This window comes from Vigna umbellata, chromosome 1 (genome assembly GCF_029865625.1).
Source record: "Vigna umbellata cultivar VRB3 chromosome 1, Vumbellata_1.0, whole genome shotgun sequence".
In the NCBI taxonomy this organism is placed as follows: domain Eukaryota; kingdom Viridiplantae; phylum Streptophyta; class Magnoliopsida; order Fabales; family Fabaceae; genus Vigna; species Vigna umbellata.
In genome coordinates, this window is record NC_142165.1 from 65,839,828 (window position 1) to 65,866,305 (window position 26,478).

A 26,478-nucleotide genomic window follows, 5' to 3' on the forward strand; every position below is an offset into this window, starting at 1 on the left:
ATGTACTCCCTACGAGCTGTTCAAGGGAAGGAAGCCAAATATCACACACCTGAGGATCTTTGGTTGTAAGTTTTGTCCTTAACAATGACAAAGAAAGCTTAGGTAAATTCGATTCTAAAGTTGATGAGGCTATCTTTATTGGTTATTCACTTTCTAGTAAAGCATACAGAGTGTATAACAAAAGAACTGTGTGTTGAGGAATCTGTACATGTTGCATTTAATGAATACATTGATACTACTGTTAATCAAATGCATTCTAGAAAGTGTGTAGATGCAAGTGATTTTGCAGGAGAGGAAGAGGAAAACAAAGAAATTCAGGAAGAGGAAACTTTTGAGAATAATGTTAATCCTCCCATAATATAATCGATTAAGGAGTGGAAAACACTAAGAAATGTATCAACAAGCAACATCATTGGGGACATCACGAGGGGAGTTTATACTAGACGTCAGCATAATCAATTTTGTATGAGTGTTGCATATGTTTCAAAGATTGAACCTAAGAATATTGAAGTTGCACTTGCTGATGAAAACTAGATGATGGCTATGCAAGAATAATTAAATCAATTTAAGAGGAACAACGTGTGGGAACTGGTTCCAAGCATAAGAACTCATCAGGTTATTGGCACAAAGTGGGTGTTCTGAAACAAAATGGATGATTTAGGTGAAAGCATAAAAAATAAGACCAGATTAGTTACAAAGGATTATAGTCAAGAAGTATTCGTTGAATAACCACCAGATTTTTAAGATTATGAGTATCCAGATAATGTGTTCAAACTGAAAAAGGCTTTGTATGAATTGAAACAAGCACCAAGGTCATGGTATGAATGTCTAAGTGAATTCTTAATCAAGAAAGAATTCGCAAGGGGTAAATTTGATTCAACGCTTTTTATCAAAAACTTTGGAAATGATAGATTGTTTGTACAAATTTATGTTGATGATATTATATTTAGTTCAACCAATTCTCTATTATGCAGAGAATTTTCTAAGACAATGCAGGATGAGTTTGAGATGTCCATGATGGGAGAACTCACCTATTTTCTAAGACTTCAAGTGAAATAAGATGATAGTGGCATCTTTATTCATCAATCCAAATATTGCACAGACCTATTGAAAAAGTACAAAATTCTAGAATGCAAGGAAGCTTGCCACACCAATGGCCACGAATTGTTATCTTGATCTAGATGAAAAAGGTAATCATGTAGACCAAAAGCTTTATAGAGGTATGATCGAATCTTTGTTATAGTTAACTGCTAGTAGGCTTGACATCATGCATAGTGTTTGTCTTTGTGCAAGATTTCAATCACAACCAAAGGAATCACATCTAACTGCTGTAAAAAGAATTTTAAAATACCTAAAGGGAACCAAAAATCTTGGATTGTGGTACCTTAGTGGTTCAAACATTTTCCTAGAAGGATATAGTGATTCAGACTTTGGTAGTTGCAAATTAGACAGAAAAAGCACTAATGGCACTTGTCATCTATTAGGTTGCTCTCTAGTTTCCTGACATTCACAGAAATAGGCTTGTGTGGTATTATCCACCACGGAAGCCGAGTACATAGCAGCTGGAAGCTGTTGTGCGCAATCTCTTTGGACAAGACCCAACTAGAAGACTATGGTATATCTCTATCTCTAAAGTGTGATAATACTAGTGCTATAAATTTAACTAAGAATCATGTTCTTCATTCTAAAACAAAGCATATTGAAATAAGGCACCACTTCATAAGAGATCACATCCTTAAGGGTGAGATTAAAATTGAATATGTGAATACCTTACATCAATGGGCTAACATTTTAACAAAACCTTTGAATAAGGAAAGATTTTATACAATAAGAAATGAACTAGGAATTATGGATCACAATAGTGTCAAATAGCATTAATCGATTAAATCTGTTGTATGATTACAAATTGAACATTTCAATGTTATATCATTTCATTGCATAATCATACTTAATCTATGATAATGGTTATTGCACAATATTATTGCATAAGGACTAATGCTTGATCAAGATGAGATGAAAAAGTTATGTAGGAGTGTTGATTAATGACTGAGCTGAAATGAGAACTTCACATTACACTAGAGAACAAAATCGATTAAAGGAGAGTTATAATCGATTGAAATTCGTCAACTGGTTTAAAGTTTCTAAACTTCTAATTCTTTTACTTTAAACCTTGACTTATGATTTGTTGTGTGTTTATTCATCATAAATCTCATTGTGTATAATCCGCTGTGAATTTGATATGAGTTTATGGATGATTAAACTAGATTGTTAGTTTCAAGTTGTATCTAATTTACTCTGATACTATATCTGTAATATCTTCTGGTGCATTGTTTGAACATATTTGGATGATACATACTCTGTCATATCTCTATCATGCAACTTTCATACTGAAATGTGATATGCATACTGATAGGGGGAGTGTTGTATTTTGTAATATGCTAGTTACCATTTTAAAAGGGGGAGAAAATATTAAAATCATGTGAATATTGTTGACAAGGGGAGCATCATTATTTTTCTGATAACATGCTTGATGCATCTCTATATAATTCAATATCTCTGTTTCAAATACGTTTTGATATATATCATTTTTTGCTAGTGTCCAAAGGGTGAGAAATAATTGAACATTGATTGAGATAATTGAATATGGTTGAAACTGTGAAACATTTTTTTATCATGTACTGTACATCATGGTTGATTTATTAATCATGGTTGTGCATCATCAGAAAAGGGGGAGATTGTTGATAGGAGAATGTTAAACTGATATTTGGTCGCACAAAATCGGAACAAACTAGATTTCCCCACTAATGAAGTATAGGGACAACCTAAGTATCAATAATCGGACTCGGTATAATTAAGTTTAAAGTGTTTAGTTAATTCTTTCATTTATTTACTAACTATTAACTAATTACTAATGCAAGGTGGGGAAAGAAATTAAAAAGAAAAGAGTAAAGAAATCAAATCTGTATAAAAGAAAAATCAAGAAATAAAATGCAAAGAAATAAAACCTACACTAAAGTACTAAAAAGATTAAACTTAACTATGCATACAAATCAAAACAATAACTAACTAACCTATAAATGGTATGAATTAATGAGGCAAGGATACTAGAAGTAAAAGTGGATAGGGAAACTAAAGATGCATGAACTAAATTCAGTGAAAATGAATGATATATACACATAACAGAGCCAAATGAATGGAGAATTGCACTAAAACTAGATACAACAAATCAATGCATAATGCAAAATTAAATGTTAAAAGATAAAAGACATATAAGCCTGGAAATTGGAATCAAATCACGAACACATGATAGTAACAATTCAAAAGCTATACAATGCATCAAACCTAAAGTGAAACAGCAAAATGATAGTATCAAAATTAGAACCACAAATGTAAATATAATGTAGAATCCTAAACTTGCAGAGAAATTAAATCAACATCAAAGATTAAAGCTAACCTAATTCAGATAACATCAGAAAGCAAATGATAAAAGAATTTAGAATTAAAACAAAGTAAAATCAGTACCTAAATTCTAACTAATCAAAAGCAAAATAACAAAATTAAAGCAGAATTGAATTCATAGGTGAATGTACATTGGAGTAAATAAAAGAGTACTCAAAGTTCTCAGAAAGACATCATGTGAAGTTGAATCCCAATACAGGGTATTCTAGGTCATATTTCAGAACCTAATTTGACTTTTTCCACTAATTTGTCCAACCAATGTTCATTTGCCTATTCATCAATCTAAAATTTACAAACAGAATTTAAATGTGTAAATGATTGAGGATAAAGTTTCAATTACACTCAGAAAGACATTTTGACTAAAGTAAGTCCATCACAGGGTCTTATAGTTCATATTTCATAACTTACAGTGGTAATTCCTACTCATTCTCAATCAATGCAAACCTAAATCTGATAAAAGAAACACAAATTTGAATCAATTACAGAATGCAGAGTTCTAGAGTCCATATCAATTTCTCAAAACAATACAATTACAAAAATTAAAAGCAAAGAACAAAATTGAAACGCAACAAAAAAAATAGAACTGAACTTTATTAACATAAGAAGGAAAATTACACACTACCGGACTCACCAAACCACTCGCAACTGTCAATCTCGCGAGCTTCAAGGTGAAATCCAGTAGCCAAGAACCCTACTTCCATGAAAGCACAAAAATCCTAATCTAAAGAGCGTATTGCAGAGTATGAAAAGTGTGTAGTGTACATGGTAGAAAACCCCTTTATATAGGGTTGAAGAAAGAAGAAAAAAAACGAAGAGAAAAGAAAAAGGGAAAAAGAAAAACTTGTTTGTGATGCTTCGCACTTGTCTTTAATCGAACGTCTCACGTTCACTTTGCTCACGAGCTTGCGTCTGAACCCTTTGATCACTTCAGCGTCCTCGTCTGTTCAAGCTCTGATAATCTTCTATTAAGTGGCACTTTAGCATTTGGGAGCTTTCTTCCTCTCACATGAGCAAGCCCTAACTTTTGGGTGCTTTCTCTCAATTGAATTGCTCTCGGGATAGACCCCCAAAGTGGGCAGTTGTATATCCTCAAAACGGTGTCGCATCAATAAGTGAGAGCCCAACTCAACTGCCCAGAATCCAGTGTAGCTGCAAATTCCAATGTCCAGCAGCGTAGTGCAATTCAGCTTACCACTTAGGCCCAATTTCATTACCAATCCAGCACAATTGCTTTTCAATTCATCCCAATGGTGGCAGCAGCGTAAAATCAGCCTTCCAACGGCCCAATTCAAATGTGGCAGCAACTTTGCAGCTTACACCAAAGGGCCCAGTGCAGTTTCATTTCAGCCCAATTACTAAGGCCCAATCTGAGTGCAGTATCCTATTTTATTTCATATATGCATCAAAGAAAAAAAAATCAATACAAAATTAAAGAAAAGAAAATGAAATCTACCAATTAAAAAGAAAGATTTTTATTAAAGATTTTCTAAAAAAATATAAATTTTCTAGTTGTTAACAAAAACTAAAAATTACACCTAAAAACCTATTTTTAACTAAAATTTTACAAAACTACAGATTTTAAAGAAAAACTTAAATTTATCCTGATTGTAAACAATACAAAACTAAAATACATTAACCTATACTTCTAAACACAATTAAAGGTGCAAAATCTGAGAGTTATCAAGGGAGCACTGTGATAGTTGAACCCAATCCCTATTATGTTGGTTTTTGATGATGACAACACATTCATAATAAAAACACATGAATGTTGTCAAGTCACAACATGAAAGAGTTTCTGTGTATGTTATGTTAATACACATGTTGAGTTGAAATTGCATATAATAAGTGATGAATGCATATGTTGAACATACTAGTGATTTTGCATACTATTGTGTTTGTGAAGTGATTATATATGTGTATGCACAATGTATGTTTCTGTGATATGAAAGCCACATGCACAAAAGCATATCTATATGAAAAAATCGATTACAGTGTTGTTGTAATCAATTAAGGTCATCATACAACTTAAGTTTTGAACTGTGACAAAATAACTAGTTTTGAAACGATTACGTTAGTTGGTGAATCGATTAAACTCGTGTGTTTGCATATATAATTTTCAAATGTGTTGTGATGAGTTTTTAGAAAGGAAAGTTTTCAAAATTCTTCTAAGTGTTAAAGCTTATTCGTTTACATGTTCTGTGTATTCAATTAAGTCTGTTATGTTTGAAAACTGATTGGATGCTAGTTATAATTGCTATAACGGTCATATTTTTAAATGTGTTTGACTAACATTTAATTTTAATCGATTACATTAATTGATCATTCAATTAATGAGATGGTTAGTTGTAATACTGTTACAACAGTATTATGTAATCGATTACACTACTAACCTAATCTATTACTTTGCGCCTAATCTGATAGTAATTATAAATTGACGCGTTGTTTGTATTTCTAAATTGATTGATCATTCTAACATTGTCATATATGATTGTTATTGAGTTTAGAAAGTTTATAGATTACTCAAAAAGCTCCAAGAATCAAGAACGTGAGAGTTTGAAGGATCTTGAAGAATTCTTGTGAAGCAGTTTACTGGATTACATTGATTGATCACTTTAGCACATCTGAAGGTGCATCTTGATTGATCAGGAGGGAAGACTTGCAATCTTGGATTTGTTGTTTCCCTGTATGTGAGCGTCAAGAAGAATAGTGACGTGCTCTTGACTTTGAGAGGGGATATCTCAAAGGGTTTGCTGCAACATGGACGAGTTGTTCTGTGTTGGCAAGTGTTGTTGTTTATATATTTGATTGAGAGTTTATGAGGTGTTTACATTTGAGAATTGCTCTGTAAAACCTTAGTTGTAATACTCTGATCATTATAGTGAATTACTCTCCAATCTAAGGTTGATTGGGAGGGTGACTGGATGTAGGCATTGAGGCCGAACCAGTATAAAAACTGTATTTGATTTTCTCTCCTTTATCTCTTTACATTTTTCATTGTCATTGCATATACACATAATGTTTCATTGCACACAGTTGATTGCTGCACAAGAAAGATTTCAAGAACACTATAATTTGTGAAAAAGATTTAAAACGTGCAAGTTTTTATAAAACACCAATTCATCCCGCTCCCTCCCCCTCCCTTTTGGTGTTGAGAAACAAAGTCCATCGATTCTAACAATAATAAAGAAAACTTCTAAGTCGATATGGATATCATTTATTTACTATATATGTACAGGAAGAAGCCCGTGTAAGAGAAGTAGTGGTGAAACAGATTGTTTCATGATAATACAACACTTGAGATACAGTGTAACACTTGAGTAAAAGAACTAGAAACTTGACAAAATATAGAGAAAGAAAGATCCCTCTAAACAAGAACATCTCAGGAAGTAATAACCAAACTTTGTTCGAGTAGCGGAATATCTCATAAGCCACATAGAAGGAGCTCGACAATTAAACGTCGGAATCTACCTAATCACTCCGACAACCATAAAGGCTTGGAATAATCTTGATCTCCAAAATGTCAACATTAGCAGAGTAGACTGTAGAAGGACTTAATGGAAAACTAATCACCGAAGTTACCTCATAGAGAAAATAAGTCTGAGGACAAACATCCACTAATAGATAAAGCAAGCAGTGTATTCTCAATAACTTTGTTTACTTGAGATCTTTTATCTTTTCTTAATTATCTGTTATCTTATTTAGCGTTGATACTATTTCTTATTTAGCTTTGAGTTTTACTTCTTTATATCCAGCTTTTTGCCGACTTTAACTATCCATTTTTTTTAGAGAGTTTTACACATTTTAAACATTGAGACAATCTGTTTTGTACTAAAAGAATCCAAAATATGAAGCTTTCTTCATAGTGAACTACAACAGTAATCAGCAGTGTCTGCTGATGTTCATCTTTACACATTGCATGGCAATTTTAGCAAGCTCAGCATAAGGTAGTTGAATGAATGAGATCATTGTAGGACATGTGCGAACTGAATGCATTAGAGCCTCTAATTCCTTCCTTCTGAACCACATAACCGATGGAAGTTGAATTCCCAATGGTAATTAGCATGCATGCGAAACAAGTTATTCTTAATCCAACTCCAATATCAAAGTATATCCACCACATGCAAGGTCGCAGTGAATCCACAATAACGTAATAATCCTCCAAAACTCCTACCGCATTTGTTCCCCCACAACCACATCTCATTAACTTCCAACGTTGCATTTATATATACACAATCTCCTTCGATGAAGCCCCCACAACGCTATATATTCACCATTTTGTGTTCCACTCAAAGCATACACGACACAAACTTGGAAACATTCGCATTTCCAAACAGTACTATAGTTGGAAAACATGTCGGATTGGGGTCCAGTGTTTGTGTCGTTGGTGCTCTTCGTGCTCTTAACTCCGGGGTTGCTGTTTCAGGTGCCTGGGAGGGGAAGGTGCGTGGAGTTTGGGAACTTTCAAACAAGTGGTGCTTCCGTACTCATTCACTCCCTCCTCTACTTTGGCTTCATATGTGTGTTTTTGCTGGCTATTAAGATCCACTTGTACCTCGGCTAGTTCATTTTGCACACCTTAATCACAGCCACTAACTTTTGTTGGGGTATTCGGATAGATCAATGTTTCTGTTCGTTATTTCATTGTTCTTCATGTTTTGTTATTCTTGTCCTTATTGCATGTAATAAAAACGGGGCGCTCAAGTGGGTCTATATTTTACTATTTTTTGTTCTTATTGTTACCAAATTTGGTGGGTTGTTGTGCCTGTATTCAGTTTTCCTCTTAATGACTGTTTAGCACTTTTCAATGGCATAGCTGAGTATCAAACTTGCTAAAAGTGTATGCGTTTGCTTTGACAGAATTTTTTGTTATGATTGGAAACTAAATAGAAACCAAATAAATGAACAAAAGATGTTCCTTCTATATCACCATTATGATACAAGGAGGTAAAATTTGTAAAATGATTTTTTGATATGAGAAAAGTTAATTGACAACTTATTTTTAAGGGTAAAATAATCATTAAAAACATGATTTTTTGTTTATGAAAAAAATAAAAATGAAAAGTTAAAGTAGTGTTTAAGTGAAAAAAATTTTGGGTGTGAAAATAACATGAGTAAAATTTAGGCAAGAAATAATTATACTATATGCAGGTTAGACTACGACGTGCCATTCTTTGCCACATTATCTAGCAACAGGCGTAAGCCTCGGGAAAAGCATGATGACAAGTCTTTTTCGTTATAAATTATTAAATTTAATTTCAGTGACCGAATCTGATTCACAAATATAAAGTCTAGATTCCTTCATCAAAATCCAATTGAAAACTGTATTTCCTAATAATTCAAAAACTTAGATACAGTTTTTCCTTCTTTTTTTTTTTTACTTTGTTTAATTTGGTTTTTATTTTATTTGGGTGTTTAATAAAGTCCTAATTTCCATTAATTTTAGTTCATTTGATTTTTTTTATAACGTGTTTAAATAGTTAACGCAGTATGAATCCTGTATATCATGTCAGATACACATGAAATTCTAATTGTTTTTAGAAGTAATTTAAACATAATCGTTAAGATTATTAATAAGTAAAAACTCTTATAAAAGATTCAAATATCATATGCAAACTAAGATGATTCTTGTGCACAAACAAAACATACAAACTAAAAAACGAAAAATAAATCAATTTATTATATTAAAGAAAATGATTGAAAAAAATAAAGAATTTGACACAAAGATCATTCTAGCGTTTTTAAACAAATAAACATAAGATAAAGAAAAAGAAAACTCTAAAAAAAAGGATTTTAGATAAATGATATATTTTTAAATAATAAAACTTATTTATAAAAATTTTATTTATATTTTAACATTTTAATATAAAATAATAGAGTATAATTTCAAACACAATATTAATTTTAAAACATAATTTTCTAACTTCTTACTTCTACTACTCGTTATATTATACAAAACTTCATGCAAAAATTTAGAAATGTAACACTAAAAAAGATGTAATTTAGGGTTCGTTTAAGTCTAAGTGTTTTACTAACTAAATTTGCGACAAAGGATATGAAATGAAAAAACCATGTTCTTTTATTACTAGAGTGGACAACCCCAACACAATGTTAATAAATTTAATGTCAATGTTAATCTTAATTCCTTGACGGTTGTCCCATTAATTTATATATATTTATTTATGAATGACAAAACTGTTAGAATTACATAAAGAAAGCTTGAAGTTACATGAAGAAGCACCTTAGAGGTAATACCACCGGCACAGGTCCGATTGCTATTTCTATTCATCAAAGCATAAATAAGAGTTGGCACCACACGTGTATCTGATTTGTCCAAGCCATTAATTTCAAATATATAGTTCAAAATATAATTCAACAATAAAAGTTGGATTTGTTTTTCCCAGCAAGGGGAAAAGGAACACCCCTGTTCTCGATAAAGCTTTGGTCATCATTATATCTATAATATAGGAAAATAATGTACTATTAAAATTCTCAAATTAACCCTTCTTAATTCCTTGACGGTTGTCCCATTAATTTGTAAAATGTGATTGATGTAATAAAGTATTTCTTTTTGGTATATATTTAAAAAGTTAAATTATCAGATGATTTTTTAAAACTAATTTGATATAAAAATGAAGTTTTAAATATAAATTAGAATTAAAAAAGTCAAATAAAAATAAAAAAATTATTACCAAATTTTAACAAATAAAAAATTATATTTCAAATAAATTAATTTAAGAAATATATATTTAAATTAATTACTTTTATTTTGTTTATTATTTTAACTATTTATTATATCATAATTGGAAATGTGAATGTTTTATGTACGTATAATTGATTACCTTCTCAACATAATTGATATATATACATAAACATTAACAAAACATTTATGACATAAACAATTATGTGGGTGAATAGGATTAATTATATTGAATTCGATAAAGATACAGATGAAGTTTTAACTGCCTTTTATGTTGTATGACTTCAAATTTTTTTTAACTTTCTTCGCATCGCATTTTGCTGTGGTTGTTTCCAACAAAATAAGGCTTAGAAATGAGTCTTATAATTTATGTCAATATATCTAAGTTCAAGAGGGAATGAATTCCATCATCACTATAATTTGTTCACTTGCACTATGACAAATCTATAATGAATTTATTGGTTAGAAATAATAAAAATAATAATTAAATATATTTTTCATCTTTAAATTATGGGTTAAATATGTTTTTAGTCCCTAAACTATTGACCGTTTCTGGTTTTCGTCCCTCTTCCAAAGTAAGGTACGATTTGGTCCTCAATCTTTAAAAAACGTTCGTTTTAGTCGAAAAAACGAACGTTTTGAGGACTAAAACGAGGACTAAAAACAAAATTTTGAGGACTAAAACGAACGTTTTTCTAAAGAATGAGGACCAAATCGTACCTTACTTTGAAAGAGGGACGAAAACCAGAAACGGCCAATAATTTAGGGACTAAAAACATATTTAACCCTTAAATTATTAACAAAAGAATATATTTTGTTCCTGTTTTCATAACTAATTATGTTTTATACCTATAATTTTAGTGAACCCATTAAATTTGTCTTTAAAAGTTGATATGATCTTATTATTTTTGTTCTAGTCGATAGGTCCGTAAAATGTCCCATAGGTAGTTATTTTCTGTATGAAGAAAATGTAATCTATCCTTAAATTTATCAAATAAAGACTTAAACGTAAGGAACGGAGGTTACATTACTTTTCAATATACAAAATAAATGAAATCAATTTTTTATTTCACGCGTACGATATATTTAAATTTACATGTTAAAACAGAAAAAGGCTAGTTAAGTTTATTAAGTTAGGTAATGGAATATGCATATACAAATTTCAATAGATAATGTTCCAATATAAGTGAATCACCACACATTAGAAATATTATCCATTTTAGAATTTTATTCTTAAAATACATTTAAGATAATAGAAAAAGAAAATATTTAAACTGTTTCAACTAATAATCATGGAGACTATGAAGTGTAATAGAAATATATATAAAATTTTATAATTATTTTTCTTAAAGAAACAACAAATATATTTTTAGAAATATATTTATTGTGTTTTTGTAAAATATTTTTGTAGAAAGAAATCAAATTGATATTTTTTTATCATTTTTAACAATAAAAAAGCCTTTCAAATAAGAATAAAGGAATAGGAGAAATGTGAGGTGATTGGAAACGAAGGGAAGAATCTTAAGACGTGAAGAAAAGTTGTCCTTAAAGAAAAGCAACGCGAGATTCAAGGATGCGCTAACAAGTTATGCTGTCGATTGCATCAACATGCAAGGCAGATCAGAATGAATGATACCTTTCTTCCTTCCTTGAATAGATCAGAATCATTGTTGAGTTTCCTATTTAACAAGCCTGGGGCTTACAAAGGAACTCATCAGGTTCAGTGAGTTCATAGAAAAAGTGAGAGATTGGTGAAGAGGTGATTAACATCTAAAAGAAGTTGCTAGATACTTGTTGAGATGGCAGCAGATTGGGGTCCAGTGGTGATATCAGTGGTGCTGTTTGTGCTGTTAAGTCCAGGGCTACTGTTTCAGCTTCCAGCCAAGGGCAAAGTGGTGGCTTTTGGGAGCATGCAAACTAGTGGTCTATCTATCTTAGTCCACACCATCATCTTCTTTGGACTCATCACCATCTTTCTACTTGCCATTGGCGTGCACATTTACTCTGGATAATCAATCATCTCCTACCAATCTCCCACCATTTCTTTTCTTTTTTTCTCTATGATTTCTCTTTTCCTTTTTCTCCTTCTTCACTCTGCTTTCAATTGTTTTCTCCTCACGTAACCCTTAAGATGTCATCAAGGATTCATGGCTTAGTTTAATTTCTTCTTTCATTTTATCTTCATCTATCATGCAACAATTTTTTTCATTTATTACATATGTTATGTAAGTTTTAATTGATAAAAAACATATAGTGTTCTTATGTAATTAGAACCTTTAAATACACGTTGTGCTAACAAAATAAAATGAATATTTTAATATATATATATATATATATATATATATATATATATATATATATATATATATATATATAAACAAACGTTCTCTAAGAATAAAACTGAAATGTAAGTTCTATATAAAACTTATTCATTTGAAAATCAATTTACAATAATTTATAAATCATGATGAACTTTGTATACCTACATTTTATTTAATAAAAAATTGCAATTTTAATTATGATAAATAAATATGTTTGAGTGAATGTTATATGTATTATTTACGGTTCTACTAATGTGATTTTAAGGATTTTCAAATATTTTGTTGTAAATCACATTTCTAGATATGGTTAAATTTCAATTTCATCCAAAATAATTAATTTCAAGTATTTCTTTGTTTTAATTAAAGAAACTGTGACATATAATTGGTATGTGTGAATATTGACATGAAAGATAAATTCCAACTTTAAAGAGATTTACCTTTACTCTTGTTTATTATCATTGTGCAACATAGAGATATATCTAGAAGGAAATTCTGGATTAAAAGGAATCAAGTCCATTCTTAGAATAAATATTCTATAAATAATATTTTTACCAATAATGATAATAGTAAAAATAATATTTATATCAAATCATTGAACTTCAATAATAGTATTCCTTGATCTATGAAAATACTTTACAAAATCTAATGACAAATGCTGCAAAACGTCATTTTCCCAATAAGCAAAACAATGCATTGGATATAATAAACTAGTATTTTGATCCGCACGGGGTTCATTTTTAAGACAAGTCTTTTTTGTTTCTTTAAGAACAATTTTAATCGGGCTGTACTTGCTTTTTGCTAGTCCTCCATTTTTTATTTTTCTCTGTCATGAAATGTAATATTCGCAAGTTTGTCGTGCTGTTCTGGATTACGGCCAAGCTGGTTTTTCTTATCTAGATAATTGTTGGGCTATTCTGGTTCGGTGTGGATCCATGCCGAGTTGTTGTAGTGTGGTTTGGAGGACTGATGGGTTTTTAGTGTCGTGATTTTCGGGCTATTCTTATATGGTGTGGATGATTGTTGGGTTGGTTTGGTTTGGTCCAGATTACTGTCAGGCTTCTTATGTTATGACTGTTGGGATGGTCTGTTGTGGTCTGGATTATTGTCAGTTTGTTTGGTATGATGTAGATAACTGTGGGACTTATTTGGTTGAATTAAAGATCTTTTTGTTAAAAATACAAAAGCTTTCTTTACATCATGGCGATAAACAAATGTTGTGAAAAAATGATAGATATATACATCAAAAAGATCTTACATGCAGAGATATGTAAGGTGGTCAACCAAAAAATAGAAAGTTACTGTAAGTTTGTCTCTTGTCGAGGTTGTTAAGGTTGTCTTTTGTCTTTTGGTGAGCAAAATGTATTTTCTTTTTTATAACAATAATTAAAACTAAATGAAGAAATTAAAAATTAAGAACTTCCATGTGAATTATTTTTAAGGTTAAGCAATTCAATAGCCATAATCATGAATATGGTAAATCAACAAGTGCTTGCCTAATTAATTGAAGAAATTAATTAATTGCCTATGACAAATTATCAGCAACAAATCAATTTGTTTCATTTGCACCAATAACTATCAACATTGATATTAAAATAAACAATGAGTAAACAAAATTATTTTCCTAAATGAATTATATCTGATGGTAAACTTAGAAACCAAGTCCAGATCAATGATATGCATCCGATCACTGATCAAATAAATTGAAGTTACCAAAATATAAGATTTAAAGTGTATTGGAAATCTTATATGAACATCCACAATCATGACAAAACTACTGGTAGTAATCATTGCGTAGAATTCCATTGTCATTTGCACTTATATAAGAGATAAAATTTATTATATTTAAAATGGAATTCAAAAAACAATCAAACACAGTAGTTCTAAAATAATCTTAAGAATATAAGATTTATTTGTATACCTGATAATAAAGATTTTCAAATATTTATTTGTAAACCACACTTTTGGTTGTATTGGTTACATTCTTATTTTCATCTACAATTATATTTTCAACCTTTGTTTTGTTTTCACTTTTAAAAAGTGCTAAATAGAATTGTCGATGTCTTAACAATGTTCGAGGAAGATAAAATCTAACTTTTGACAAAGTTGATCCTTAACTTTTATTTATTGTCATTGCAAATCATAAACTTATAGGAAATTTCTTAATATATAATTTGTTTGTTGAGATTTTAATTGCAAGAACGTCTTGAAACTCTCCAAGAATCAAGATTTCTACATTTGGAAGAAATTCTCAAATATTCTTAAAGATTTTAAGTGTTGTCATACTACTGATCATATATGCACATTAAGGTGTATTTATGGAGATCAGTTTCTATTTGCAATCAAGATTGATTGTGTTCCCTATTGCTGCGGTCAGGAAGAGGACTTGGTGAAGTTCTTTGACTTAGAGTGGGGTATCTCTAAGGGTGATAGAAAGTGGGTGATCTTTCTGGGTTGCTATAGTTGATTTTGAGTTAGGAAGGAGAGTACACCGAGAGGAGTGATCTATGTATGTCTTGCTTGTAAGAACTCAATCAATATAGTAGAATCTTTTCAATCTAAGGTTGATTGAAAGAAGACTAGACGTAGTCAGGTTGGTCGAACCAGTATAAACAACAACGTGAATCTCTCTATCCCTACACTTTTACTTTGTTCTTACTCTTTGCTAATTGCATTCCAAGAAAATTCAAAAGATTTCAAAAATATTTTTAAAGAACTTGTTTTTACAAAGAGAAACCAATTCGCTCTCCTCTTGGTTGAGATACTTGGCTTACTTAATATTTTTTCTACAAATATTATTTAAAAACTTTGGAGTAAACCATCCACCTTGAATTTATTGGTCCTCATCACATTGGAAAGGATATTTGAACTTAAGTTTCTTCTTCACCATATATTAAATATAAAATGAAGTCATTTATGTATTCAACAGACTCAAAAAAAAATTATTATTTAGTGGAGATTTATTTTCCATTAACTTTTGAAGGTTTTTCAAACCCTCATAGTTAGAGTTGTAGTTATTAATTTGTAGAGATTTCTAATGACCCCTCGTATCATACTTATATTAAGCAGGTTTTTTTGAGGGTTTTAAACTCTTTTATTAATGACTATTATTTTGTAGAACTTTGAAACTTCTTTTATTTTCAACTATTTTACTGTCATGATTACCCCCATTTTTCTCATTTTTACCGAATTCAATTTGACAATTATAATATAAAGGTTTTAAGCTGCCTAGTTTGTATTATTTAGTTTATAAGTTTACTATTTTGTTTTGCTTGCGTTACATGACAATGTCACCATTGAGATAATTACATTTTTGTTAACCATATTTATTTGTAATAAGATTTAAATACTGTAGGAAATAAAGAAACATGACAAACTTCTTTTACTAAAGTGTTCAAATATATATCATTAAAACATTCCATTATCAAAAACACCATAGTACATAAAAGTAAGTTAAATTGAAACATAATTATAACTTAATCCATAATTACTCAAAATACATAGACTAAATATAGTTTTATCTTAAAAAACATTATAAAATCTCTAAATATTGTTAACGAGATGATCCTATTGTATTCAAAGGAGACTCGAGCTCATTTGCATCATCATCTTCTTGAAATCATAAAACAAAAATATTAAAATAATCAATAACATGAGTGTAATTTTGAAGTGTATGGAAGAACTCATACACTTTCTATGACACTTAAGAGTAGAAAGGACAACCTATAATTAGAGTATATCAAACGTATTAGTAACACCTAAAGCTTGAGTTATAGTATTTTCGACACTTTGAGGTGTTGATTTATGTAGATTCTGGAAATGCTTAACCTTGGCTACATATTTATGAGAAATTATTAATAAGTTAAAAGATGAAACAATTAACTTTGATGGATAAGTGATAAGATTGAGGAATTTATTAGTTACAACTAAGTTACTTAAACATAAAAATTAACTAAGTTACTTTCCTTCGAAAAAATCATTGAATTCGTTTTCAAATTTTTATGGAAACCGTTGCTGTATTCAACAAGAAGATAAGGAAAATCAATTTAAAAAAAGAGAAGAAAAATAAGAGGGACCCACATATTGTAGGTTAGCAGATTAGTCCGTGAAAAAACTTATACCACATTCATCCAAACTGTCAGAAGCATATTAATCAAAATTCTAATAAAAATATATATACAAGTAAAATTCTAATAAAAATATTAAACTTTTGGATAAAACAACTTGTGTCACCTCTTGATAGCATATACTAATTAACAATCGTGTAATGTAAGACCCAGGAAAATAGGATCTTAAAAATATAATAGTTGAAAGAAAATAAAAGATATAATTTTGATGGATTTAAATATTTAAAAGAGATATTATTATTATTATATATTGTACATATTTTAAATGATATATTGAGATATTATTATATATAATTAGATGTTATGACTAGATAATAATAATATATATTATTATATACTTATTACAATAAATTAAAATAAAAAGTATTATTAGAAGTGAGAAAATATTAGAGACATTTCCTTCATTATTTTATTACTCGAAATAATATAATTGGATAAAGTTTTCTTTAAGTATGGTTTCCATATCTATCATATGGTTCACAATTTCATGTAGAAAGGTCTTGGAGTAGATGCCATGAATAATCTTAGCGGTTTTCATGCATAATCTCTTTGCCAACAAATCCCCTTTTGAAGTTTTCCTCGTATAGTGATCGTTCAATGGTTCCTCTTGCAGTGTATATTTGATCTCATCCTTTAAAGTAGCAGTTGTCATACCTTGGGCATTCGATTGTAGCAGCAATTGCTTCAATATTTACAATCACTTCTCTTCCAATAACCTTGAAGACAAGCTCGTTGGACTATAATTCTACATTGTCCAAAACTGTCTTACCAAGTCTGTCAATATTGGAGTATCCCAATCAAAGAAATTTGCAACGCTACAATGATGAACATCTTGCACGAGTTTACATCCATATGCTCTAAGGTCTACAAGATCTACCCAGTCTTCATTGTAGAGCCTTATCGTTTTTCTTTAGAGGCATGAGTGACAGAGACACGCTTTGCACTTTCATAAACTTCATTGATGGAGATACCATTTTCTTGTTCCGCGACCACGATGAAGGATGAGGTATCTTTCTTTGGAAGAGAAATAGTTTTGAATAGATTAGGGTTTTTGAAGGTTCGTAGTGAGAGGAGTGTTTCAAGATTTCCTAGGAAGCATAAAACAATTGAGATTCTAGCTTTTTAGTGTTTGGGATAACAAATAAATCTTGGAGGTAAATGTCAGATATCGAAGGCAATCATGACGTATTTAATGTGGTATAAGGCTTTTTTATATTCAAACGCTTTGTCAAATTTTATTTTTAGAGGGCTTCTATTGGGTCGATTTGCTTTAGGCTAAGCATTGAATGATGTTATGCACGTATATTGTGTCCCTTAGAATATCTGTCTTAAACTTATGTTATAAAATGAGTTTCTAGACAATGTGTCTGAGACTTTAAATATACTACATGCAATGTACTATTACTAATTTAGGGATTTAGAGGTCTTACTCTTTTGACATTATAGTATTCAAGAGTTGCTTTCCTTCATGTTTTTTCTCTCAATGTCTTGAGGTTGTCAGATCATTCTTCCTATGTGAGAAAAAATAGCTTAGCATTTTTCGTGTCTAAGAGTGGTCATGACATGTTAGTTGATGTCACCAATTGCATTAAATATTTATCTTTATCAGACGATATTAATGGACGGATCTCCTTTTCTCCTTCAAGTATCTCATCTTCCTGACCTGACACCTTTATGAATCTTTATATGTTAGTGTCTGCATGAAGAGAATATTTAGCTCTGACCTTGTATTAGTCAAGCTTGTCCTTGTTGCTTTATCTTGTGAGGATTTTCCAAATGTATTTGTTGTCATATTGACTATTCATCAACATATCATGTTTGTGTTTTCTAGAGGAAACATTTTAGACATGACTATCTTTAAAAATTGACTAAGTATATGTTCAACTCATTTGAAAGGAGATTTTTCATCTTCACAATGTCACACATATCTTGTGATCCTTCATTGTCCTTGGTAAATAATTTTTTTCAAATGGAATAGTTTTGAAACTATGTCCTATGTTTTTCAATATGATCATGATCCTCTTCTCAAGTTCTGTTAAGAACTGGATTTTAAGATAAACTCTTATACTAATTGAAGTACACAAGAAAACATTAAATGAGGGGGAGGAAGAGCATGAATATTGTTTCCAAAATATTTTCACAAAGTAGTGTCTAATGGGTTAATAAAAATATTATGTTTAGACGTTGGGTATGTAAGAAGACGTAAAGTTTAATAAAACCTTTCTTATGTAAAGAAATTTGAGATTAATGATGGTGGGGTAAAAAGAATGATTGAATTGATTGGAAGGATTTTGTATTCGGTGCAGGTGGTTTAAGATGATGTATAAAAATAAAATTTAAATAAAAACAATGTGTCAGGTAAAAAGAAAAAATTGTTCGTTCAAATTTTTATGCAAGGAAAATTTGTAACTAAGAGACGCCAGAAATACAATTTTATCTTTATAAGAGTGTGACCTTTTACGTAATGTGTAAAACTATGATTGTACATAGTTTTACAAACGTAATGTGTAAAATTCATTATTCATTTTCCAGCATTTCGACTTTTTACTCCATCAAACACAAAGTCTCTTTATCAGTTTATTTACACAACATAAAATTACATCCATTTTATCTTTATCGGTCTTCGGCGTCCTTTTTTTCCTCCTCGCTGTGGTCATGTTTACAAACGTAATAAACCAAATAAAGAATACCTTCCGTTTCCAAAATTAAAAAAAAAAAACCTATAATTTTAGTTTATCGTAAACTTCAATCCAATAATGTACTCAAATTTCCAACTCCAATTTAATAAAGCCATTCTCAATTTTGTGTATAAAAAATTGTAATAAGACAACCTTCTCGTGAGTCATCATATCAAATTTTACAGTGTATATATACCACGTTTGGAAATGGAAAAGAAATGAATTTCAGAAGCCTCTACTTCAAAATTTACAAGAGTGAAAATAACGACAAATAAAATAATTGACAGTAATAGACAATAGCGGGAAGAAAGTCCTCAATTCTTGATTCCTCAGAACTTGGCTGATTGTAATAAAAAGAGAAGCCATATCCACAAAGTTTAGTACTTTTCACAAAAGCCTGGTTCCAAAACTCCTGCTTCTGGTCAGAGAAGTTCAGTGATCTTCGTTCCGCAGGCTGCGCAAGGGGGCCGGCACAATAACTACGATCGCACTAGTCCACTCCCTTATTTATCTTTTCACATAAGTTTCCACTCTGAAACAGCAAAAATAGGCTCGTGATCCAACATGTGTGTGATACGATCTAAGAGATAAGCTGCGCTGTTAAGTCAAAATAAACAACAGAAATGGTGAATTCCGTACAGGCTAACAATTAGCAATTGCCAAACTGGCCAGAAAAAGGAAGAATTTGCTAACTTATCCAACCTCAGCAACATTAATATACCTTCAATGTAATTTTTGTATCTTATACTCCTTCACTGTTTTAAGAGAAAACCAATCTTGCAGATCCAACCCTTGATTCAAAAAGAATTTAACATTTCTTTTATTGGATTCTTTCTAAGGTCATACACACAGACCGTCTATCTTATTCTCATAATTTCACTCTTCCAGGAGCTCCCACAGAATTTGAACCTAAATTCTTTACATCGAAGTATGAATTCTTAATAATATAAAAATATGTTTCAAAAAACAAAACAACAGTAACCTACAATAATGAATGAACAAAAATTTCACCGCGGCTTTATTGTTAAAATGCTGGTCTGCTACATTCTTTTCCTGTCTGTCAATAGCAAACTCAGCATCTACAGATGCTGAATTGCAACCTATCTATACCTATAAGGCCACGTAACCAAATAAACGTAATTTTTCTTTGTAAATAACACGGCAATCAACTACCAGTATCATGACCAGTAAGTAGGTACTGATGACCGACCCCTAATACACAGTATCTTGAAGCTTTTCGCAAGTCTTTAACATACAACACGTAAAGCCTAGGACTGGTGTACTGTATATGACCAAGTGTCCCTTGGTCTTATCAGTATAAGACCCGTCCGATCTATCCCTACTTGACCAGCACGACATCACACAAGCAACGTACTCACAATATTCTACAGAAACTAACAGGTATTTGAACTAATGGGTCAAGTTGTATAAATAACACATTTTATATGGTAAGTAGAGAATGTTCATTAATTATTACATTTATTGTTTATTAATCCTTAAGCTAACTTGAATGTCAAAGTGTTTATTAATTACTTTGGTGATTGAAGATTTGAAGTTTATAAAGTACTCTTAAAGTTTTTACAGGATACACATTCGGCTATGTAATAACACTATCTATATGTGATATGGCTATTGCCAATTTCCCAGGAACTGGGGTTGTTATAAGGCAATCAATAAGTACAGTTGAAATATCTTATGGCTTGTATCCTTAATCTTTAGCAAATGGGTCAATAAGACACACAAGTGTAACAAGGTACCCATGAATCTATAACTTCGAATTCTAACCTGAGAAGCTCAAACAAGCCAGATGCGAAAAGGAAAACAACCACTGAAAAAGACCATACGGAACAAAAGAATCCAGATAAGGAAAAAAAGTTTAGAGCAACTTCCTTGATAGCCTTTAAACTAAATTGTCCAAAACTCCAGCAAATCTAAATGCATATAGAGCAGGTAGATGCACAGGAAACATAACAGACAAATATAAGCTTGAGAAGAGATGTGCTGGCACGTGAAATTTATAATTAATGAGCTTGTGAAGAGTTTGTAATGCCCTTTCTTATGCATATATCACTGAACCCAATATTCAATTCACCTGTAATGCCCTTTTTTATAAATGAGAAGTTTATTGCACTTAGTTCAATTTTTAGGAAAATGATTTTTTTTTTGGAGAACCTGACACACAAAATAACTGGGAAACTTCCTCTTGGGTCCTAACAGAATAGAACACAAACAAAAGAGATCAGACAACTAAAAAGATAAGTAATGAGTCCTATCCTGAATGATTTGCCACACCATCCTATCTGGAAAATATCTATCATGGATTCCTTTGATTCTACGGATAATAGATTGACAAAGAGAACCTAAATTTCTGCAGCAAATAAATAAGTAACAAATTATAGTATTCCTTACCAGGAAGATCCTTACGCGGCGAGGCAAAACAGAGAATGGAACGCCCCAGAACGGAGAGAGCGGAAACGATGGCAGCGACGTAGAAAACCATCATCAATCCGAGAACCCACGGCATCAACATAAACCCGATGAAAAAAGTAACCGATCCGCAGAGCATGAGAGCCACCGAAATCCCCAGAAGCAGCGATGCGAACCCTGCCGGCGTTATCTGAGCCCCCGCCGTTGGGCGCCTGGGCGGAGACTCCGGCATGAGCGGCGGAGAGCGGAGGAGGTTGAAGACCAGAGCCGACAGCTCACAGAAAACCCTAGATTGCTGATCTTCCGGTCCTCTCATGGTGTTCATTTTCGATAAAAAGAAAATGATGGGAATTAGAAGAAAAAAAGACGCAACAAGAAGAAAAAATTGGGATAGTGATTTAATTGAAATGAAAAATGGTATTTATAGAAACGAGGGAGATGAGAAATAAAACACGATTGATGTACTGTGATAAGGTTAGGTTTGGGGAAGGGAGAAATTGTGGTGTATTTGGTTATGGGATGTTGCAACTAATGAGACTTTGTCGTTTTATTTGTTGGGAGTGCTGTAATGAAGATGATTATGGGGAAAACAGAGGGAGGGTAAGGGAAAGTGATTAATGTATGCAGGCGAGAAATGACAGAAGAGAATAGAAAGAAGATAAGAGAGGTTGTTGCTTTGAAGGCAAAAGCTGTTGCGTTAAGTTTGGGTTTTGGTTTTGCATAAAGGGAAAGGTATGGGTCATAATGGATGAATCATCAATATGCCTATGCAGAAGTTGACCTAAAGGATTGGTACAAATGGAATTGCTTCTAATCAATACACCAAAAATTAGGAAGATAACCAAAGATTAGGAAGATAAGGGGAAAGACTTTAGGGTGGTATCCATAATCTATAATATAATAATAACATTTTATTTTTACCTTAAAAATCTATGCAAGGATCACAGACATGAATGACATCGTGGTGTGGGTATTCAGACCAGTCATCCATTTAAAAAGTAATAAGTCGTATTACTTTCTTCTTTCTCTAATTAAAAATATTTGTCAATGATATTTTTAACTTTTTCTTAAATTTAAATACAACTAATTAAAACTAGTTTAAGAAAATAAACTCAAATAAAAATTATATTCCAAATAAAATTACATAATAAAATATTACTATTAATAAATTGATCTTTCTTAAAAAAAGGTAAATTACGCTACAAAATATGAATTTAAATAAAATGAATCCATTTAAAATAAATTTAATTTTGTGAATACAAATAATTTTTATTTAATCTGTAATAGTATGAAAAATAAGTAACTTAATAAAATATCCATATTTTTTACCATGGGTATTTAAATATTTATTTAATATTCATTTTGAATTTTAAACAAATATGTATGGGTACACATTATTTTTCATTTCTAATCATAATAAATATTATAAATAGAGAAAACATATGGATGTTGATTCGAGTTGCGTAATGAAAAAGTTCGTGTGCAATCTCAATTGTTGAACTAGATACGCTTGAATACTAATATAAATTGTTTTCTTAAGTTAACTAAACAAGTAAAATTTATGGAGATAGACTAAAAACTAATCAAACTAGGTTTATTACAGGTAACGGAGAAATATATAATAATAATATTAAACTAAGATAAAATATATAGAGATAAACTAAAAGCCAATCAACCTAGGTTATGGAAACATTTAATAATATAGTAAACTAAGACATATGATCATATACGAAAGATAGTATTATTTTAATAGTAAGAACAATAAAAGTTTAACTTTTAGATATCAAAACAAATTTAACAAAGTATCTTATAATTTTGATGCTAATTAATATTTTTAAATTTAATAAACTAATAATTTCTTATAAGCATGTTTAATTGAATAAAACAATCAAACCATGAATAAGGAAGATATTTTACAAAAACTTTAGTTCATTGTCTCTACTTATGATTGATAGATAACATTTATTATAACCTCACTTAAAAGAAGATCAAACCTATAAAGGGTTTGAATATTTCAAACCATCTTAAGAATTATCAATAGGCTCATTTTCCAAGAAAGCTTCTAACATAACAAAACAACTTTCCTTTATTGTACCCAAAGTTTGGTATTGTTGGAAAGGATATCAATACAAAAGGTATTTTAAACACGATAAGTTAAGGTATAAGATATATTTACGTCAACTAAAAATACTATCAGTGTATTATATTTTTATTTTGTTAAGAAAAATATCTAACAACTTTTGTTTTAAAAATTTAAAAATAATGTGTTTAATGAAATATGTCTATTAAAAAAAATCATCTACAATAACACATTGAAGGCTATAAATATCTAAACAACTCATAAACTATATATCACTCTAAAACAAACTTCGTATGAAGACTATAATACATGTATCAAGTTAAACACTAAAGAAAGCCTAACGTTTAAATACATATACGAATAATTCCAAACCTGCAAAGTTAAACGTGAAAAGGTTTTAAACTATATTCAAACATCTCCCTTTCTAAAGTTTGCCTATGATTTTAGTTGGTATCAAAGCTAACCTCTAGTGTTAATTATTAACTAGACTCGAGGAAATTATCCAAAACGCAATGTAGAACAAAGGATTTTCCATAAATCGCCCTTCTCTACTCAAGGGGGAAAAGTTTGACTACTGAAAATAAAGAATTATTTTATTCTTTGAGTCCTACCACATTGATATGTGAGATATCGTGGAAAATGGTAACTATATATCCCTTTATAAAGAGGGAGAGCCCTTGATAATAAGCCAATGGTCAGATGATAAAAAACATAGGTATCTTCTGAACTCGAAAGCTAGGAGTTCACTTATGTGTGCTCTTTCTGAAGAGGATTACCGGAAAGTACATGTCTACAAAAGGAGTAAAGGAGATATGGGACACACTAGTAATCACATATGAAGGATCAAGGGAAGCAAATAGGAAGAAGCTCATTCTGTTGTAATTTCATACTTTGTAGTGATATACTTCATAGTGAAATTTGATCAAATGGATCAAGAAATGAACATAGGTTAGGTTTATAGACAAATCAATATAAAAATATCAAACATAAATTTTGTTTAGTCTAATCTCTTTAAATTGTAAATTATTAAACTACACCAAAAAAGAAGATTTTCTTTTAAACAATATTAATGAAAACATTAGCAGTTCGCCCATGAAGTTTAAATTGCTACTTAGTGTAATTTAGTAGATGTTAATATTATGAAAACTTTTAACCCGTGTATATCAAGTTAAAATTACATCTAACAACATTTAACCAGACTTTACATTTCAAAAATCTACTAAATGTTTTATATATACAATTTAGTCATGTATATTTTGCCAGTTTTTTCATATTTGTTTTTGTATTCATATTGATATATGAGTTAAATATGTTTTTTAGTCATAATACCACCACGTAATAATAATAAAATATGTCTTTCCCATGTAATTACCATCACCCTGCCTACTCACCAAAGCCTTACGATCAAGGCCTATTTTCCCTACTTTTCAAAAGACTTACGAGTAAAAACTTTGCCTGCTTACCAAAGCCTTACGGTCAAAGCACTATACTCAGCTCAAACCAATGCCTTATAGGCGAAACAAAACTTCCCCTTTCCCTTGCTTTCCAAAAACCTCATAAGTAAAAACTTTACCTACTCACCAAATCCTTACGAATAAAGCATTATACTCAGTTCAAGTCAAAGCCTTATGGGCAAAAGAAATGAAGCTTACCTTATTCTCCTATTCACCAAAGCCTTCTCGGAAAAAAAACCAACCTGGATTTATACTAACTCATCTCGACAAGACTAACCCAGCCCAACATGAACTAACATAGCCCAATTCAACTTAAAACAACTTGGTGTCAACATAAAACAACCTGGTTTCAACTTAAACAACTCGGTACCCTTTATTTTTGTTTAACCAATATTTATGCATTATTTCCTATGCACTTCACCATGTATGTCGCCCACAATTTAAATTTAGCTACACATATGCAAACATATAAATCAACTAACAATTCATGATTCCACCCTTATAAATTACGTCGCTTAAAATCTGATTAAACTCATTTTAAACAATTTTATATGTATACCATTATAACTAGAATTAACCATATATTGGATGGTGATACCATGATCCTTAATGTAAGACTGTTAAAATCCTTTTTGTTGCAATAAGACTAACAAAAACCCAAAATCCCCCTAATGTAGTATAGGGCAACCATGGTATCAAATATGTAGAAATGGTTCTTATTAGGTTTAAGTTGTATTGTTAATCCTTGCTAAATGAATAAAATGTTGTGGAGGAATTTAAAAATATGAAATGAATATGATTCTAAATGTTATGTTAAAGAGTGCATGAAACTAAAATTTAACAATGCATGTTGTGTAAGGAGTTTAAAAAAAACATGATGCGGTGATTGAAGCAAGTTTAAAATAATAGTTGTGCATGGAGAATGCAAGAAACATATGCATAGCTAAAACTCTACAACTGAAACCTGAATTTTATAGATTTACAAAACCTGATGCAGATGTGAAGATTCACCATAAATTATGTCCACATTGCTATCCAAGGAAGAATGAAAAAGAATACTATGGATGAAGATAAACTTTAGATCCAATGGTTCCTACACATCTAGAATAATGAGATGAGATGAGATGCAGAATGACATTTAATCATGTAAGAATAGAGCATAGAAAAAGAGCACAAAGGTTACAATGACATATCCATCCTAAAGAGAAAGAAAAGAGAAGAATACATCTAAGTTGAAG

The 26,478-nt window shown here is 30.7% G+C and overlaps 3 protein-coding genes across 4 annotated transcripts; 2 read left to right on the forward strand and 1 right to left on the reverse strand.

Annotated features, from left to right (window-relative positions):
- The first annotated feature begins 7,690 nt into the window (after positions 1-7,690).
- LOC124840008 (uncharacterized) lies at positions 7,691-8,169 on the forward strand. The gene has a single exon (XM_047315972.2). The coding sequence runs from the start codon at positions 7,811-7,813 to the stop codon at positions 8,018-8,020; it is 210 nt and encodes a 69-aa protein (XP_047171928.1). The 5' UTR covers positions 7,691-7,810; the 3' UTR covers positions 8,021-8,169.
- A 3,683-nt stretch (positions 8,170-11,852) lies between these two features.
- LOC124840007 (uncharacterized) lies at positions 11,853-12,334 on the forward strand. Its single transcript, XM_047315971.2, has one exon. It carries the CDS (start codon positions 11,956-11,958, stop codon positions 12,166-12,168), a length of 213 nt encoding a protein of 70 aa, XP_047171927.1. The 5' UTR covers positions 11,853-11,955; the 3' UTR covers positions 12,169-12,334.
- Positions 12,335-19,381: 7,047 nt separating this feature from the next.
- LOC124840009 (uncharacterized) lies at positions 19,382-22,498 on the reverse strand. 2 transcript variants are annotated; one of them, XM_047315974.2, is made up of 2 exons: positions 21,689-22,498; positions 19,382-19,876 (listed from the first exon to the last, which is right to left on the reverse strand). In XM_047315974.2, the coding sequence occupies exons 1-2, from the start codon at positions 22,029-22,031 to the stop codon at positions 19,860-19,862; spliced, it is 360 nt and encodes a 119-aa protein (XP_047171930.1). In that variant the 5' UTR covers positions 22,032-22,498; the 3' UTR covers positions 19,382-19,859. The 2 variants fall into 2 exon arrangements, with proteins under 2 accessions (XP_047171930.1, XP_047171929.1); XM_047315973.2 differs by having other exon boundaries at positions 19,382-19,811; positions 21,689-22,489.
- Positions 22,499-26,478: the final 3,980 nt, after the last annotated feature.

What these genes read in the sequence shown, in the direction of transcription:
- LOC124840008 (XM_047315972.2), top strand. Translation starts at nt 7,811, where the DNA reads ATGTCGGATTGGGGTCCAGTGTTTGTGTCGTTGGTGCTCTTCGTGCTC.
- LOC124840007 (XM_047315971.2), top strand. Translation starts at nt 11,956, where the DNA reads ATGGCAGCAGATTGGGGTCCAGTGGTGATATCAGTGGTGCTGTTTGTG.
- LOC124840009 (XM_047315974.2), bottom strand. Translation starts at nt 22,031, where the DNA reads ATGAACACCATGAGAGGACCGGAAGATCAGCAATCTAGGGTTTTCTGT.